The sequence below is a fragment of the Mus caroli genome, unplaced genomic scaffold, assembly GCF_978045245.1.
Source record: "Mus caroli unplaced genomic scaffold, Mus_caroli_1 scaffold_17, whole genome shotgun sequence".
Classification (NCBI taxonomy): Eukaryota; Metazoa; Chordata; class Mammalia; order Rodentia; family Muridae; genus Mus; species Mus caroli.
The window spans coordinates 41,018,820-41,035,209 of NW_028227272.1; the positions used below are offsets into that span (position 1 = coordinate 41,018,820).

At 42.4% G+C, this 16,390-nt stretch overlaps 1 protein-coding gene across 6 annotated transcripts in view; it reads right to left on the bottom strand.

The window, feature by feature from the left end:
- Gramd1c (GRAM domain containing 1C) overlaps positions 1 to 16,390 on the bottom strand; it is a 77,838-nt gene that overhangs the window by 34,794 nt on the left and 26,654 nt on the right. For all 6 annotated transcript variants that reach the window (XM_021184889.3, XM_085832429.1, XM_021184890.3 and 3 more), the window contains 3 exons: positions 13,809 to 13,912; positions 13,124 to 13,219; positions 11,490 to 11,570 (listed from right to left, as the gene is read on the bottom strand). In XM_021184889.3, the coding sequence (XP_021040548.1) occupies positions 11,490 to 11,570; positions 13,124 to 13,219; positions 13,809 to 13,912 (281 nt within the window). The remainder of the gene's footprint in view (positions 1 to 11,489; positions 11,571 to 13,123; positions 13,220 to 13,808; positions 13,913 to 16,390) is intronic.

Below are 16,390 nucleotides of genomic sequence, written 5' to 3' on the forward strand. Positions count from 1 at the left end.
TGGGTGGCACACACCTTTATCCCAGCATTCAGGAGGCAGAGGCAGGTGGACTGGAGGCTGGCTTCCACTATGAAACTTTGGTATATTGTACTGGGTTCTCATTGGTTGGAACTGTTAGGTACACATGCTTCCTCTGCTGACCAAATAACTGTGGCAATGTTTATCTGTCATTTTTGTTCTTGTCCCTCTTTCACTGACAACAGAAATAATTTGGGGAAAACAAACTTACTGGTCGATAGAATTGTTAGACACCAAAATTTAGTTTGCTTAAAGGAGAAAATAGAACCCCCCTCCCCCAAAGTTGGACCCTGAAGAACACCCAGGATGCAATGCATAAGTAGAAAGGAATGGATGTCAAGAAGGGTTCAGGGAAAGAACAGAGCTAAGGGGGAAAATCCAGTTTCCTCATGGAGGAAGAAGACCAAGGTGCCAAACACTGTTGAAAGGTCAAGCAAGGTGAGCATGTGACCAGCAGTGTATGGCAAATGCCAGCATCCAGAGGATGAGGTCACCTGACTTGGGTCACTAAGATGAGGTATGTGTGCTGTGGAGCTGGAGGGAGAGCGGGGTCATGGGGAGCAATGTGTGTCAGACTGAATCACACGGCCTTTGCACTGTGGAACAGAACCTCGTGGGTTCATGCAGAAAAGGGACCATGTTACAGTCATGCTCCCAAAAGTCACCTTTAAAACTCCATGCAGCCACCTCAAGATAGATTAGTGTTAGAAAGAACTGTCTAGGTGAATGATAAGGACCTTGGTGACGGTAGACACGATAGGCAAAGAAGATATAAGAAACAAGGGTTTGAGTCGGGCGTGGTGGCACACGCCTTTAATCCCAGCACTCGGGAGGCAGAGGCAGGAGGATTTCTGAGTTCGAGGCCTGCCTGGTCTACAAAGTGAGTTCCAGGACAGCCAGGGCTATACAGAGAAACCCTGTCTCGAAAAAACAAAAAAACAAAAAACAAAAAAAAAAAAAAAGAAAAGAAAAGAAACAAGAGTTTGACCATGGTTCTGGCTTGGATAGCTAGGCTGAAGTTAGATGGAGCTGTTCTGTCAACAAAAAGAATGATGGTGATGATGGTGAGGATGGTGGTGGTGGTGGTGATGATGATGATGATAGGAACAATCTAGGAATGCATATTTTTGCCCTGCAGGCTATAAGCAAATATAATTAAAAGTATAATGTTGGTGTCTTTTTCATCAGGCAGATTTAAATTCTGCATTTATTAGATTTAGACTACCACCAGAGCCAAGTAACTCTCAAGAGCAGCCTCAGCTCTGCCAGTGTCCTGGGCTTGGGCTCAGGCAGGCTGAGCTCAGCTAGACAGGCTCACACGCTGGAAATGCCCTCACATATCACAGGGACCCATTTCCTAGAGATTAGAAAGCTTCCTGCCTGCCACTCCGGTGGAATCAAGCAGTCGTCAGAAAGTCGATGACAAGCATGACGGAGGCGAGGAGCTGGCTTTCAGAAACAACTTGTTGATAGCTTGTCTTTGCCTCACCTCCTTATATGTCTGTGCTGATTAAAGTCTGCCTGTGTGCAAGGAGACACAGTTAATATCCTGCCTGTGACGGATATGTAGAGCCTGGCAGGTGGAGACTCTGGAGTTAGAGGAGACGGATGTCACCAGCTATCTGGTCTCACTGAGCTTTGTCACTGACTATAAGACAGTGAACGAGACAGTCACGGCCTTTGTCTTCCAAGCAAGGAGAAACAAAACAAAGAATTGTAATTGCAGCCAGTGTTTATAAAGAGGAAATGCAAATGGAAGCAAAGATAAAGGCTACTTGGGGTTTATTAAGGCAACTCGGAACAAGGAGTGGGAAATCAGAGATCGAAATTTGTGGAGGGTGTTTGAAGACTACTGGACACACCCAGCAGGTAGAACATTTAAGAGAAGACATTGAAACATTTGAGCGAAAGGACCCAAATTATGAGTCCCTATGTAAACTTTTGAGGCAATAGTTGTTAAGCAAGAGACAAAAATAAAGTGATAAAGCCCCCTTTATCACACACACACACACACACACACACACACACACACACAAGAGTAAAAATAAAAGTCACAAAACCAAGCCAGTCACAGGCACATATTTTAAAAGCACAATTTGGCTGTAGTATTGTTGAGGCTTGGACAAACTGTTTCTGGAAAGGGCCATATAGTAAATATACGCTTGGTGAGCCATATGGTCGGTCTCTGTTGCAGATGCTCAACTCTGCTGGTGTCATGTGAAAACATAAACAAATGAGGATGGCTGCTTTCCAATAAAACTTTATTTATGGGCACTGAACTCAGAATTTCATATGATTGACAAGTATCAACAAGTGTCATTCTTTTGTGTGGTGTGTGTGTTGGGGTGCACACACACACACAATTTTTAAAAATGTAAAATCAACTAGGCATGGTGGCACTTGGGAGGCAAAGACAGGAGTTCAAGGCTAACTTGGTCTGCAAGGTGAGCCACTGTCTAAAAAAACCAAACCAACAACCCGCAGGAGTTAGGACTGGCTGACTGGCTCCAGTGTGGGATGTGGGCTGGTTTAAATGAACTGAAGCTGGGGTGGAGAAGAGCCTGGTTCTTAAACTATGGTTGCATGGTTCACTACCAAAGCTGGAGAAAGCATTGATTGCAACACAAGAGTGCCACTGCCACTGTCATGTGGTCCTCAGTCCCGGGAGCTAAGTGTGCTGGGTAGAAGTGCTAAGCGAGACTAGGAAGGGCAAAGTCTGTAGAAACTGAAGTGCTATAAATCACTTCAGAAACGGCTGCAGACAAACACCAGACATTGAAGACCCCTGTCAGGAGTTAATATTGGAAATACACTATCCTTGCCTGTGTACTGTAACCAAGGAGTCTTATGAGTTGGAAAAAAAATAGTTCTATTAAAAACATTTTTTTCTACTTTCTTTCAATGAGAGATCTCATGTACCCCAGGTTGGTCTAGAATTTGCTACAGAGCTGAGGATGACCACAAACTTCTGATCCTCCTACTTGTCACTTCCCAGTGCTGGGATCGCAGATACTCCGTATTCTGTATACACTAGGCTACCCTCTGCTACTGAGCTACATGCCCAGCTCCACCGACATTCTCTTTCAATGGCAGCAGTATGAGTCTAGCTCGTTCCTCCTTCTGTGTACTTTGCTGGAAAAATAAATAAAACGAATCCAAAAGCAGGCTCTTTAAAACATAACTTGGTCAAATAAAAATGTTTCTATAAGCCAGGTGTGTTGGTATAGACCTTTAATCCCAGCACTCAGAAGGCAGAGACAGGTGGATCCCTCTGATTTTGAGGCCAGCCTGGTCTATGTATCACTGTTCTAGAACAGCCAGGGCTATGCAGAGACACCTGTTCTCACAAAAACAAAGCAAACAAACAAAGAAATCTTTTTTTTTAATCAATTTGTCTTTAAAGTTTTCTCATTCAAGAAATAAACAAAATTTGCATATTTACATTTAGGAATTTTTCTTTGTTTTTTTAGAGTATCACACAAGATCAATAAATCAAGAGCCAGATTGGTAGCACATGCCTTTATCAATTCTTGGGAGACAGAGGTAGGAGGGTCTCTGGGAGCTCAAGACTGGCCTTGTCTTTATAGTGAGTTACAGGCCAATGCTACCTTAAAATGTTACAATAGGTCCTTGCCTCAATAAAAAGAAAACAAATCTAGCTAATGTACATTTTATCAATCTAAAAACAAAGACAATTAAAAACTGAAAGCAAGCCCAAGGTTTTAGTTTGGGCTGGCTTGCTTGCTTGCTTTTTTTTTTTTTTTTTTTTTTTCCTATTTTATTTTATTTTTTTGCTCCATGATCTTTCTTTTCTTTCATTTTCTTTCCTTTTCTTTCATTTTCTTTTTTAATTATTAGATATTTTCTTTATTTACATTTCGAATGCAAATATCCCCTTTCCTGGTTTCCCTTCTGAAAGCCCCTATCCCCTCCCACCTCCCCGTGCTCACCAACCTACCCACTCCTACTTCCTGGCCCTGGCATTCCCCTATACTGGGGCATAGAGCCTTAACAGGACCAAGGGTCTCTCATCCCACTGATGACCAAGAAGGCCATCCTCTGCTACATATGCTGCTAGACCCATGGGTCCCTGTATGTGTACTCTTTGGTTGGTGGTTTAGTCCCTGGGAGCTCTGGGAGTACTGGTTGGTTCATCTTATTGTTCCTCCTATGGGGCTACAATCCCCTTCAGCTCCTTGAGTCCTTTCTCTAGTTTTTCCATTGGGGACCCTGTGCTCAGTCCAGTCAGTGGTTGTCTAAGAGCATCCACCTCTGTATTGTCAGGCACTGGTAGAGCCCATCAGGAGAGAGCTATATCAGGCTCCTATCAGCAAGCAATTGTTGGCATCCACAATAGTGTCTGGGTTTGGTGACTGTGTATGGGATGGATCCCCAGGTATGGCAGTCTCTGGGTGGCCTTTCCTTCATTCTCTGCTCCGTACTTTGTCTCTGTATCTCCTCCCACAGAAATTTTGTTCCCACTTCTAAGAAGGACCAAAGTATCCACACTTTGGTCTTCCTTCTTCTTGAGCTTCATGTGGTCTGTGAATTGTATCTTGGGTATTCCAAGCTTCTGGTCTAATATCCACTTATCAGGGAGTGCATACCAAGTGTGTTCTTTTGTGATTGGGTTACCTCACTCAGGATGATATTTTCTAGTTACATCCATTTGCCAAAGAATTTCATAAATTCATTGTTTTAATAGCTGAGTAGTACTCCATTGTGTAGATGTACCACATGTTCTGTATCCATTCCTCTGTTGAGGGACATCTGGGTTCTTTCCAGCTTCTGGCTATTATAAATAAGGCTGCTATGAACATAGTGGAGCACGTGTGCTTATTACATGTTGGAGCATCTTCTGGTATCTGCCCAGGAGTGGTATAGCTGGATCCTCAGGTAGTACTATGTCCAATTTTCTGAGGAACCACCAAACAGATTTCCAGATTGGCTATACCAGCTTGTAATCCCACCAGCAATGGAGAACTGTTCCTCTTTCTACACATCCTTGCCAGCATCTGCAGTCACCTGAGTTTTTTATCTTAGCAATTCTGATTGGTATGAGGTGGTATCTCAGGGTTGTTTTGATTTGCATTTCCCTGATGACTAAGGATGTTGAACATTTCTTTAGGTGCTTCTCAGCCATTTGGTATTCCTCAGTTGAGAACTCTGGGTGCCCTTGCATTTGGCTCATAGATGTTCAGAAATGAGATTTCATCTTGGTAGATCTTTTTTGATGACTTTTGGTTGAAAGTTGACTTTATCCAATATTAGAATGGCTACACCCCCTTGTTTCTTGGGACCATTTGCTTGGAAAATTGTTTTCCAGCTCTTTACTCTGAGGTAGTGTTTGTCTTTGACACTGAGGTGCGTTTCATGTATGCAGCAAAAATGCTGCGTACTGTTTGTGTATCCAGTCTGTTAGTCTATGTCTTTTTATTGGGGAATTGAGCCCATTGATGTTAAGAGATTTTAAGGAATAGTGATTGTTCCTCCCTGTTATTATTGATGTTATTTTTATGTTTGTTTGGTTATCTTCTATTGGATTTGTTGAAAGAAGATTACTTTCTTGCTTTTTCTAGGTGTAGTTTCCCTCCTTGTGTTGGAGTTTTCTATTATCCTTTGTAGGGCTGGATTTGTGGAAAGATATTGTGTAAATTTGGTTTTGTCATGGAATATCTTGGTTTCTCCATCTATGGTAATTGGGAGTTTTGCTGGGTATAGTAGCCTGGGCTGGCATTGTGTTCCCTTAAGGTCTGTATGTCAACTGCCCAGGATCTTCTAGCTTTCATAGTCTCTGGTGAGAAGTCTGGTGTAACTCTGATAGGTCTGCCTTTATATGTTGCCTGACCTATTTTCCTTACTGCTTTTAATATTCTTTCTTTGTTTTGTACATTTGGTGTTTTGATTATTATTTTGACAGGAGGAATTTCTTTTCTGGCCCAATCTATTTGGTGTTCTGTAGGCTTCTTGTATGTTCATGGGCATCTCTTTCTTTAGGGTAGAGAAGTTTTCTTCTATAATTTTGTTGAAGATATTTACTGGCCCTTTAAGTTGGGAATCTTTGCTCTCTTCTAGAACTATTATCCTTAGGTTGGGTCTTCTCATTGTTTCCTGAATTTCCTGGGTGTTTTGGGCTAGGAGCTTTTTGCATTTTGCATTTTCTTTGATGGTTGTGTCAATATTTTCTATGGTATCTTCTGCCCCTGAGATTCTCTCTTCTATCTCTTGTATTCTGTTGGCGATGCTTGCATCTATGACTCCTGGTCTCTTTCCTAGGTTTTCTATCTCCAGGGCTGTCTCCCTTTGGGATTTCTTTATTGTTTCTATTTCCATTTTTAGATCCTGGATGGTTTTGTTCAGTTTCTTCACCTGTTTGATTGTGTTTTCCTGTAATTCTTTAAGGGATTTTGTTTCCTCTTTAAGGTCTTCTAGCTGTTTACCTGTGTTCTCCTGTATTTCTTTAAGGGAGTTATTTATGTCCTTCTTAAAGTCCTCTATCATCATCATGAAATGTGATTTTAAATCAGAGTCTTGCTTTTCTGGTGTATTGGGGTAACCAGGGTTCACTGTGATGGGAGAACTAGGTTCTGATGATGCCAAGTAGCCTTGGTTTCTGTTGTTTATGTTCTTGCATTGCCTTTTGTCATCTGGTTATCTCTGGTTGTTAGCTGGTCTTGCTGTCTCTGACTTTGGCTTATCCCTCCTGCAAGCCTATGTGTCAGTACTCCTGGGAGACCAGTTCTCTCCAGGAGGAATTTGGGTATGGAGAGATGTGGTACAGGGTCAGCTTGGGTGCAGACAGAGACTAGAAGATTCTTGGTTTCTGTGTCCTGTTGGCTCTGTAAGGGTCCCTCTTGGGCCAGGGATTTGAAGAGAAGTGGTGGTCTTACCTGTGCTCGCAGTGTGTAGGCAGTCCTGGGAGACCAGCTCTCTCCTGCAGGTATTTGTATATGTAACTCTGTGGCTCAGTATCAGCTGTGGGCACAGAGGGAGACTGGAAGGCTCCTGTCCCAGGCTGCCCCTTGGTTCCTGTGCCCTGAGGGTCCTACCTGCACTCACAGTCCTGTCCACACTGCACTCCTGGGAGGCTTGCTCCCTCCTGGCACTATTTGGGTAGGGATCCCTGTGGCAGAGGATCTGCTACAGGCGGAGAGGAAAACTGGAAGACCTTAGTTTGGGTTTCTATTGCTGTGATAATGAATGTGACAAAGTCAACTTGTGGGGAGAAAAAGAGTTGATTTCATTTTACAACACTCAGGTCAAACTCCATCCCTGAAGTGAGGATAGAAACTCAACAGAGTTCAGTTTAAACAGATGCATGTGTGTGTGTGTATATGTATGGATGTGTGTGTCTGTGTGTGTGTCTCTGTCTGTGTGTGTGTCTGTGTATGTGTGTTGAGACAGAATCTCTCACTGAACCTGGAGCTCAAAGACTGACTCTGACCAGCAAGTCCTAGGGTGCCCTTGTCTCTGCCTCCTCAGCAATGGAATTTTAGATGTGTACTGTATACCTGATTTTATCTGAGAGTCCAAACCTAGTGTCTTGGTTACCTTTACTGCTGTGAACAGGCGCCGTGATCAATGCAACTCCTATAAAGGACAACATTTAATTGGGGCTGGCTTACAGGTTCAGAGGGTCAGTCCATTATCATCAAGGTGGGATCAGGGCAGCATCTAGGTAGGCATGATACAGGCAGAGCTAAGAGTTCTACATTTTCATCTGTAGGCAGCTAGTGGAAGACTGATTTCCAGGCATCAAGGGTGAGGATCTTAAGCCCACGCCCACAGTGACACACCTACTCCAACAAGGGCACTCCCTGGACCAAGCATATACAAACCATCACATTCTACTCCTTGGTCTTCATATGTCTCTATGGGGGCCATATCTAAACATAGCATAATGCAAAAATACATTTAGTTCAAATTCAAAAGTTCCCATAGTCTATAACAGTCTCAACAATGTTAAAAGTCCAAAGTCAAAGTTAGTATTAAATGAAAGTTTACATGTCTAGTGCTAAGAATGAAGTGATCAAAAGGTTTGACAAGCTCAAGTGAAATGAAGATAGTGGTTCTCCAAACATGTAAACCAAGAATACAGAAGGCATCATATGTGTGTGTGCGTGCACATGTACACACACGCACACACACACACATACACCATAAATTGTTAACTTTTAAACTGTGTTTCTCTTATATGTTTAGTCTCTTCAGACTTAGTTTCATTTTGGTTTTTCTTTGTTTGTTGAGATGGGGTTTTCCTAATGTGCCCCAGGCTGACCTTGAACTCTCAAATCTCCTGCTTTGGCCTCCTGAGCATCACAATTATAGGCATGCACCTCTACCTCATCTCTTCTTTACTCTCGATAGATATGGTTAAAGTTTGTTGAACTTTAATATTTTCCAAGAAAACTTTTCATTCTATTGATGCCTACTTTGCTGTTCTCAATGACTTTCACCTTGGCTCCAATGTTTATTATCTCTTTGATTCTGTTTATATCAAGTTTATTTGCTTTCCTTTTTCTAATTTCATAAAGCCAAAAGGTAGGTTGGTCATGGATTCAAGATTCGCCTTTTAGAAAATATATATAGCAGTGTTTAGAGTTTAATTTCCCCTCTAGACGCTGCTTTGGTCTTGGCCTGTGAGATCTGATCTTGCTGTGTTTTCATTTGGCTCCAGAAAGGATTTGGAAAGGTTTTGATAATTTCCTGTGGGGAAACCCTGCTATTTAAGGTTGTAATCTACAGCGTACAGATAGGGCACAAAACGGAGGACTCCCTTTTCCAGCAGGGCTTCCTCTTCTCTGCCTGGCCTATGTCAGGAGCATGACCCTACGCAGTCTACCTGAGGAAGGTTATGCAGTCCTTGGCAAACTTACAAGTTCAGTTTCTTCTTTCCCATAAGCACCTGCGGCAAGCACCTGGGACTCTTGGATCGCTTCTCCATGCAAATGAGGCATTCCCAGTACAATAAGCACCAGCCAGTGATTTACATTCAACCTGGAAACTCCTTCCCATTCTCCAAGGTTCATTTATACCCCTTGTCCACCCTGATAAAGTGTGTACACACCAGTGTTTTCTCTGAAGATCGCCTAAGAGAGCTGTCTCATTGAATACTGTCTGAGAGAGATGTGACACTAAATCCTCAGAGAAGGCCTTTGCCCTGCAGCACTCACGGCTGCACAGGGATCCTGTAGACCCCACTGCTTCCCCGAGGGAGGAAAAGCACACAAGAAACCACAATTCCCTTGTGATTTCTTCTTTTTACCCAGTGGCTCTTTAGAGATCTTCTATTTAACTTTCACTTTCTAGTGAACCTCTGGCTCCAAATCTCACTCCATTGTGACCAGAGAATACATTCCAAATTACTTTAATCCTTATGAATGTACTGAGGCTTACTTTACAATCTAGCACTATGGTCTCTTTGGAGAGTGTCCACATGCTCTTGGGAAAATGTGTATCTGTTGTTGTTGGACAAAACATTCCATAGGTGTCCTCTGGTCCTTGGTTGGTCCTGGTTAGTCAAGTTGTTCTTCTCTTTACTGTTGATCTCTGTAGTTGTTCCCATCACTGAAAGTAGGGTATTGAATTCAGCTGTTACTGCTAAATTGTTTTTTTCTTCCTTCGATTCTATTTGATTTTGGTTTATATACATTAGGGCTCTGGAATGAGCGGCATACGCACGTACAACGTTTATGCATTCCAGATGATTTGGCCCTTCTACCAGTGCAGGTGCACGCTCCTGGCCTATCGCTTTAGGGTTAAAGTCCACGCGGTGAGATGTTTCTCATCAACACTGGTCTCTGTCTGTGTGTCTTATCTGCTTCTTTCACTTTCAAGACGTCTGTACTTTGAAGCTATTCTGCCTCAGGCATAACACACAGTTGGGTTGTGTGTTTGTTTATTGCATCGGTCTTCCTCGGGTCTTCAGTGTGCTGTCTGATTCATTTATATTTATATGAGGGTTTACGTAACAAAGTGTCATTTTTACTGAGTGTCCTTAGAGGAGGGAGGCTCAACTGAGAAGATGCCTCCAATAAAGTGCAGCGTGTAGAGAGTTTTCTTAATTAGAGATTTATGGGGGCGGGCTCAGCCCATTGTGGGTGGTGCCATTCCCAGGGCTGGTGGTCCTGGTTTCCTTAAAGCAGCAGGCTGAGCAGTAACCCCGCCATGGCCTTTGAATCAGCGTCTGCCTCTAGTTTCCTGTCCAGCTTGAGTTCTTGCCCTGATTTCCTTTGGTGATGAACTGAGATGTGGAAGCCTAAGCTGAATAAGCCCTCTCCTCCCTAGCTTGCTTTAGTCGTGGTGTTTTACCACAGCAATAGAAACCATAATATTTCCATTATTAGCTTCTTATGTGTGAAATACATATTTTCTAGCTAATCATTTTACTTCCATTAATGCTTCTGACTATTTTTTATCTTGGTCGTTATCTTAGGGATCTTAACGAGCACAGTCACTTACAGGGGTTGGGGAGATAGCTCAGTGGTACATAGAGGAGGCTTTGGGTTCAACCACCAGAACGGCAACAGTAAGTATGGAGCTGGGGAGATAGATCAACAGATAAGAATGCTTGCTGGGCAAGCATGAGAACCAAAGTTCAAGTCCCAAACACCCACGTAAAATGCCAGAAATGGCTACATGTACCTCCAGTGCCAGCCCTGGGAGATGGAGACAGACAGCCCCTGTGCTTGCCAGCCAGCCAGCCTAACCAGCCAACTCCTGGATCCGTTTGACCCTGCCTCAAAGCAGCGAGATGGAGAATGACCAAGGAAACCCTCAGACATCCTCCTCGGCCTCCGTATGCGTGTGCAACTGCGCATGCCCATATGCACGTGCCCGCGACGAAACCCCTTTTAACTGCTATAATTCACACTTGTACTGCATTTACTCATCCATCTAGTTGTGTAGGAGTGTGTGTGCATGTGTGCCGCAATGTGCATGTAGAAGTAAGAGGTTAGCTTGTGGGTGTCAGTTCTCCCCTTTTCGCCGTTTGAGTCCTACAAATCAAACTCCGATCATCAGGCTTGGTGGCACGCGCCTTTACCCACGGAGACACTTTCCCAGTTTCTGAGTTTTTCAATTTTCTTCCTCTTCTTCTTTTCTTTTTACAGGTGTGTGTGTGTGTATGTGTGTTGGGGGCGGGGGGAGTGATAGGTTCTCACTATGTACCCTGACTGTTTTGGAACTCTTGTCTGTAGACCGGTCAGGCCTCGAACTCAAGGAGATCTGCCTGCCTCTGCCTCCTGAGAGCCAGGATTAAAGGCATGAACAATCACACCCTGCTCTTCAATTTTTCTTTTTGAATTTGAAAAAGAACGTAAAAATAACTATAGATCTTTTGCTTTAAATTTTTGAACTGTCGTTAGAATTGGATTCATGAAAATAAGAAAGGGCTCTTGGCAAATCCTACTTAGATACACAGTAGCCCCTAGTGTGCCTTCTTACAAAATGCTTGTGGAATGAACACTTACCTTATCTAGTAATACATTCTGCCACAACCTAAATATGATCAGGTAACTTCTGTCTCTGGCACCAAAAGATGTAAAGAAAAACTACAAAGAAAAAGAAGGAGACAAATTTAGTACTATAAAAGTTCAGAGGGGAAGCATCTGTCGTGAAGGTCTCTGGGGTCCTGCTATGACCAAAGCCGACTCCCAACTTTCAACAGTTTTCACTTACCCTGTGCTAAAAGAAAAACAAATAATTCTTGCATAAATAAGATGTCTTTATAAACCCTGTCCTATAACACATAGTATCTTATAGAAAATTTTCAAGCACAATGTTTTTTTTTAACTAGGAAAATGGGCTAAGACTGGGTAGCTGTTTGTTTATCATAATTTTCTCAAATTAATCTAAATAAATTCATAGACTAAAATGGAAAGTTTTTATTCTAAACTTTGAGATATGGTGCCTGTCATGCCTGTTAACTGAGCCCCATATAAACTAAAAATAGAAGTGGACTTCAGAAATGTCTATATTAGTGATACAAATTTTAAGTTATGCAATTTTTTCAAGTTTAAAAAAAAAATCCAAAAATATTGGATCTCTGTTAACAGTGCACATAAAACACCCAAGTTAAACTTGGAGGCCTGTGATGGGATAAAAACAAGAAAGTGATAAAATGCTCAAACTATAATTTTGTGTCTCCTTTTAACCCAATGTATTTCTCCACATTTAGCTATTTTTGTGAAGTCATATTTAAAATTTACATCACGATGAGAAAGTGGAGCCACTCTCTTCCATCGGCCTGGTCAGTGACTTCCTATCACAAAGTGCTTATCTACAGGAAGGGAAAACGAGTGATTAAGAAACTTTTACACGTTGATTTGGGCATTAATGCTTTCACAGATTTTTCAATTCATTAACCTGAGTCCTCCAGGCAGTGGTGGCATACTTTAATCCCGGGAGGCAGAGGCAGGTTGATCTAAATTAGAAGCCAGCCTGGAGTACAGAGCCAAGTTCCAGGACATTCAGGGATAGATAGAGAAACTCTGTCTAAAAAAAAAAAAAAAAAAAAGCTGAGACCTAGATATATTCTTTCTTTGTTGTTGTTTAGTTTTTGTCTGTGGTGGATTGCTTTTCAAGACAGGATTTCTCTGTGTATCCGTGGCTGTCCAAAAAACCAGATATATAGACCAGGCTGACCTTGAACTCAGAGAGATCTGCCTGTCTCTGCCTCCTGAGTGCTGGGACTAAAGGCATGTCTAGCTACGAATATATATTCTTTGTAGAAGATACATCCTAGCACACTCTAGGCAGTTTTGTGTACACAGCATATAACCTAATGATTACTAATGCCCCTGTAGCCTGTGGATTTCTTTATTTATTTTTATTAGCATACAAAGAAGTGGATTTCATTGTGACATCATTAAACAAACATAATTGTATTGTATGTTATTACCCTCCCCCTGTCTTTCCCACCCTGGGCTGTCCTGCTTTCTCGACTCTGCAAATAGTAACTATTTAAACATACAAGAATCTGTTATAGAATATCCTGGGTCTCCACAAGACATTATAACTTCAAGAGCTACCTGCATTCCCGATGCTACCTGCGTAAAACAGATCTTCCTCTTATTAATCTGGCAAAGGTGGAGAAGTGGCTCACCTTTTCCCCCTCCGCGATGATCTGGATAGCATTTGGGATAAGTCGAGCAGTTTTCTCCTTGGTCATAAAGGTTATATTCTTTAAAGCAATAGAAATCTAAACACACACATAAAAAAAATGCTTTTTAAAAACTGAAATGCATATTTTCAGAGGCATATAGAACCCCAAATACCAAGTGTTGCATTAATCTAATCCAGAGTATTTGGCTGAAAGCCCTGCTTTAGGGGTATACATGCACATGCTGTGTTCTCTGTGAACATGAAGCTAGTGTCATTAGAGGAGAGGGGCTCTGGGTCGGTCAGACATGCTCCCTTCAGTGTTACGTTCATCAATACGAGGATCTAACATTAGGACTGGGTGTGAATGATGTGGGAGTTCAGGGTCCACATTTTAAAACCTCAAGCACAATCTAGACAAGTCTGTCAGGTAACCATGGTTTTGACAGCCAAGCCAGGCCCCTTCCAACCTAACTGCATTAAGCGCGAATAGGGTTTGATGTGTTAAAATTAGAAAAATACATTACACATTTATGCATACATAAACATATGATACTTACATAAACATAGATATACAAATATAAATGGCTTTGCTTTTGAATCATCTTAAATACATTCCTTTTAAGAATACTGTTTATTCTAACTATGCAGTTATTTCTATCAACAAATCAAATGCAAACATGTCTTACTGTAGTTTCCCATCTGAAGATGTTGCTATAGAAACACAGCCAGTTTTCTGAAAGGTACAGCCTCCCCTGAACCAAGATATCCTTCTGAAGAGCGCAAGCATAATCTACAGAGACAAAGATAAGAGAAGGGCATTCACAAAAGTCCGAAAACAGAATAAACCTTATACTACTTCAGCTGGTGGGATGCCATCCCTGTCTACTCACTCATTCATTCATTCGTTCATTCATTTGTTCATCCATACATTCTATGCCAGCTATTTTGTTGGGCACTAGGCTCATCAGAAATGACTTCCTCACCATCATGGACTGTGAGCCAAAATGAAGTGGTGTCCTTCAAGTTGCTTTTGTTGGATTTTAAAGCAGCAACCAGAAAAGTAACTACTACAGTCCAGGAACACAGTCCTCCATGGTAGGGAAGACCCAGGGTGGGAGCAGGTTGCTCAGTGATGGAGAAGCAGAGAAATGGGAATCACTATGCTCAGCTGCTTTTCCCCACTTTCCCTTCAGTTACAGGACCCAGCTCATGGATGGAATGGTGTGACCCACATCCAGACACACCCAGAGGTGTGTCTCCTAGGAGATGCCAAATCCAATCAAGTTGATAGTGAAGATACAAAGACAAGTAAGATGATGGCCAAAGTGTAAAGATATATAACAAGAGTTGGTTATACAGCTGTCTCTGTGTGTGTGTGTGTAGAAGCGTTACCAGGAATCATTTCCCTGAATAAGTAATCTTTAAAAAGAATCCAAAGATCAATAAAGAGGTGACAGAATTGTGATAGACCAGGACATGCACAGGCCCCATGGTAGAAATACACAGCACATTTGAGAGCTAAGAGACTGGGCATGGTGGCACACACCTTTAATCCCAGTGCTCCGGAGGCAGAGGCAGACAGATCTCTGTGAGCTTGAGTATCACATACTGAGCTCCAGGCCAGTCAGAGATATATAAAGAGATCTCGCCTTTATTGTCAACTTGACACAGTCTAGGATTCCCTAGGAGAAGTATCTCAGTGAGAGACAGTCGAGATTGATTAGCTGTGGCCATGTCTTAGGAGACCGTCTTGATTACACTGGCTACGGTGGGAAGACTAGGCCACTGTGGGTAACACTGTTCTCTGGGTTTCAGTTCTAGCCTGTGTAAGAGTAGAGAAAGAATACTGAGCACAAGCCAGCATGCACGCGTTCCTCTTGCTCCTGATTATGGATGTGATATAACCAGCTCTCTCCCTCTGACGGACTATAACCTAGTACTGTGAGCTGAAATAACCCTTTCTTCTCTAAGCTGATTTTGTCAGGGTATTTTGTTAACGTTTCCATTTTTCAGGGAACAAAGACAACGGGTCTAGTTTGCTTTCTGTTGTTGCAATAAATACTCTGACCCCAAGAAACCTGGAAGAGAAGGAAAGGGTTTATTTGGTTTACACGTCCACATCACGGTCTGTCATCTGTGAGGGAAGTCACGGCAGGGACTGGTGCAGAAACCACTGAAGAACACTGTTTACTGGCTTGGTCCCCACTTGCTCAGCTTGGTTTCTTATACAACCCAGGACCAACTGCCTAGGGTCAGAACCGCCCACAGTGAGCTAAGCCCTTACACATCCATCAAGAAGCAGGAAAAGCCCCACTGAGACGCTCACAGGCCAGGTGATGGTGACAATTCTTCATCTTCCCAGATGACTCTAGTTTATGTCAAGTTGCTAAAAACTAACCAGTGCAGCTATCATGCCTCTAAGATTCACCTCTCACTTTCTTGCCTAATGCAAACCATAGCTCACAGTACAAGATATGAAGAACTTCTGTGAGGTGACTCTGTCAACTGCTACATTTTAAAACGGCATAAAGTAATTTTTTATTTTTTTTATTTGAAAATAAAAGTTGTCAGGCATGGGTGGTGCACACCTTTAATCCCAGCTCAGGAGGTGGGAGGATCTCTGTGAGTTTGAGGCCAGCCTGACATGGTGAGTTCCAGGACAGTCAGAGCTAGGTAAAGAGACCCTGTCTCAAAATGACACAAAGCAAGAAAGTTAACTAAGCCTCAAAATATTTAGCCTTAGTTGTGTTAAATTCTAAGAACTGAGCAAAGTAGTTAGTCTTTCAGGGGGGAAAAAAAAAAGCTGAGATGCCACCAAATAAAAGCTGTTAATAAATAAGCCAGCAGAGTAGGTGTCCCATCCACTACTATGTATGTCCCAAGCAGACGGGGGTCAAAGGTCGCCTTTCAGGTGTCATGAAATTTTTATCTCACTGAAACATTTTATCACTCAATGCTTCTCAGAGATACCTGGTTGGCTGAGAAGAGAGTGCTAGCCCCTCCCCAGAGCTCTGACTACATAGGTCTGAGGCAAGGTTAAGGTGACTGTCTCAGGCTGTCAGATGGTGCCTGCCCTGCACTGTTTCTGTACTATTTTATCCTAATGATACTGAAAGACAGAGCACACACCTGGAATGTCTTAACAGAAGCATATTTGATATATGCTGATGGACATTTCAGTAATTTTAAAATGTGGCTTCCTTAAAATGAGGGCTATCATAATAAATGTAGACCACAGGAAAAATTGCTTAAAATTGTGGCAAAGAAA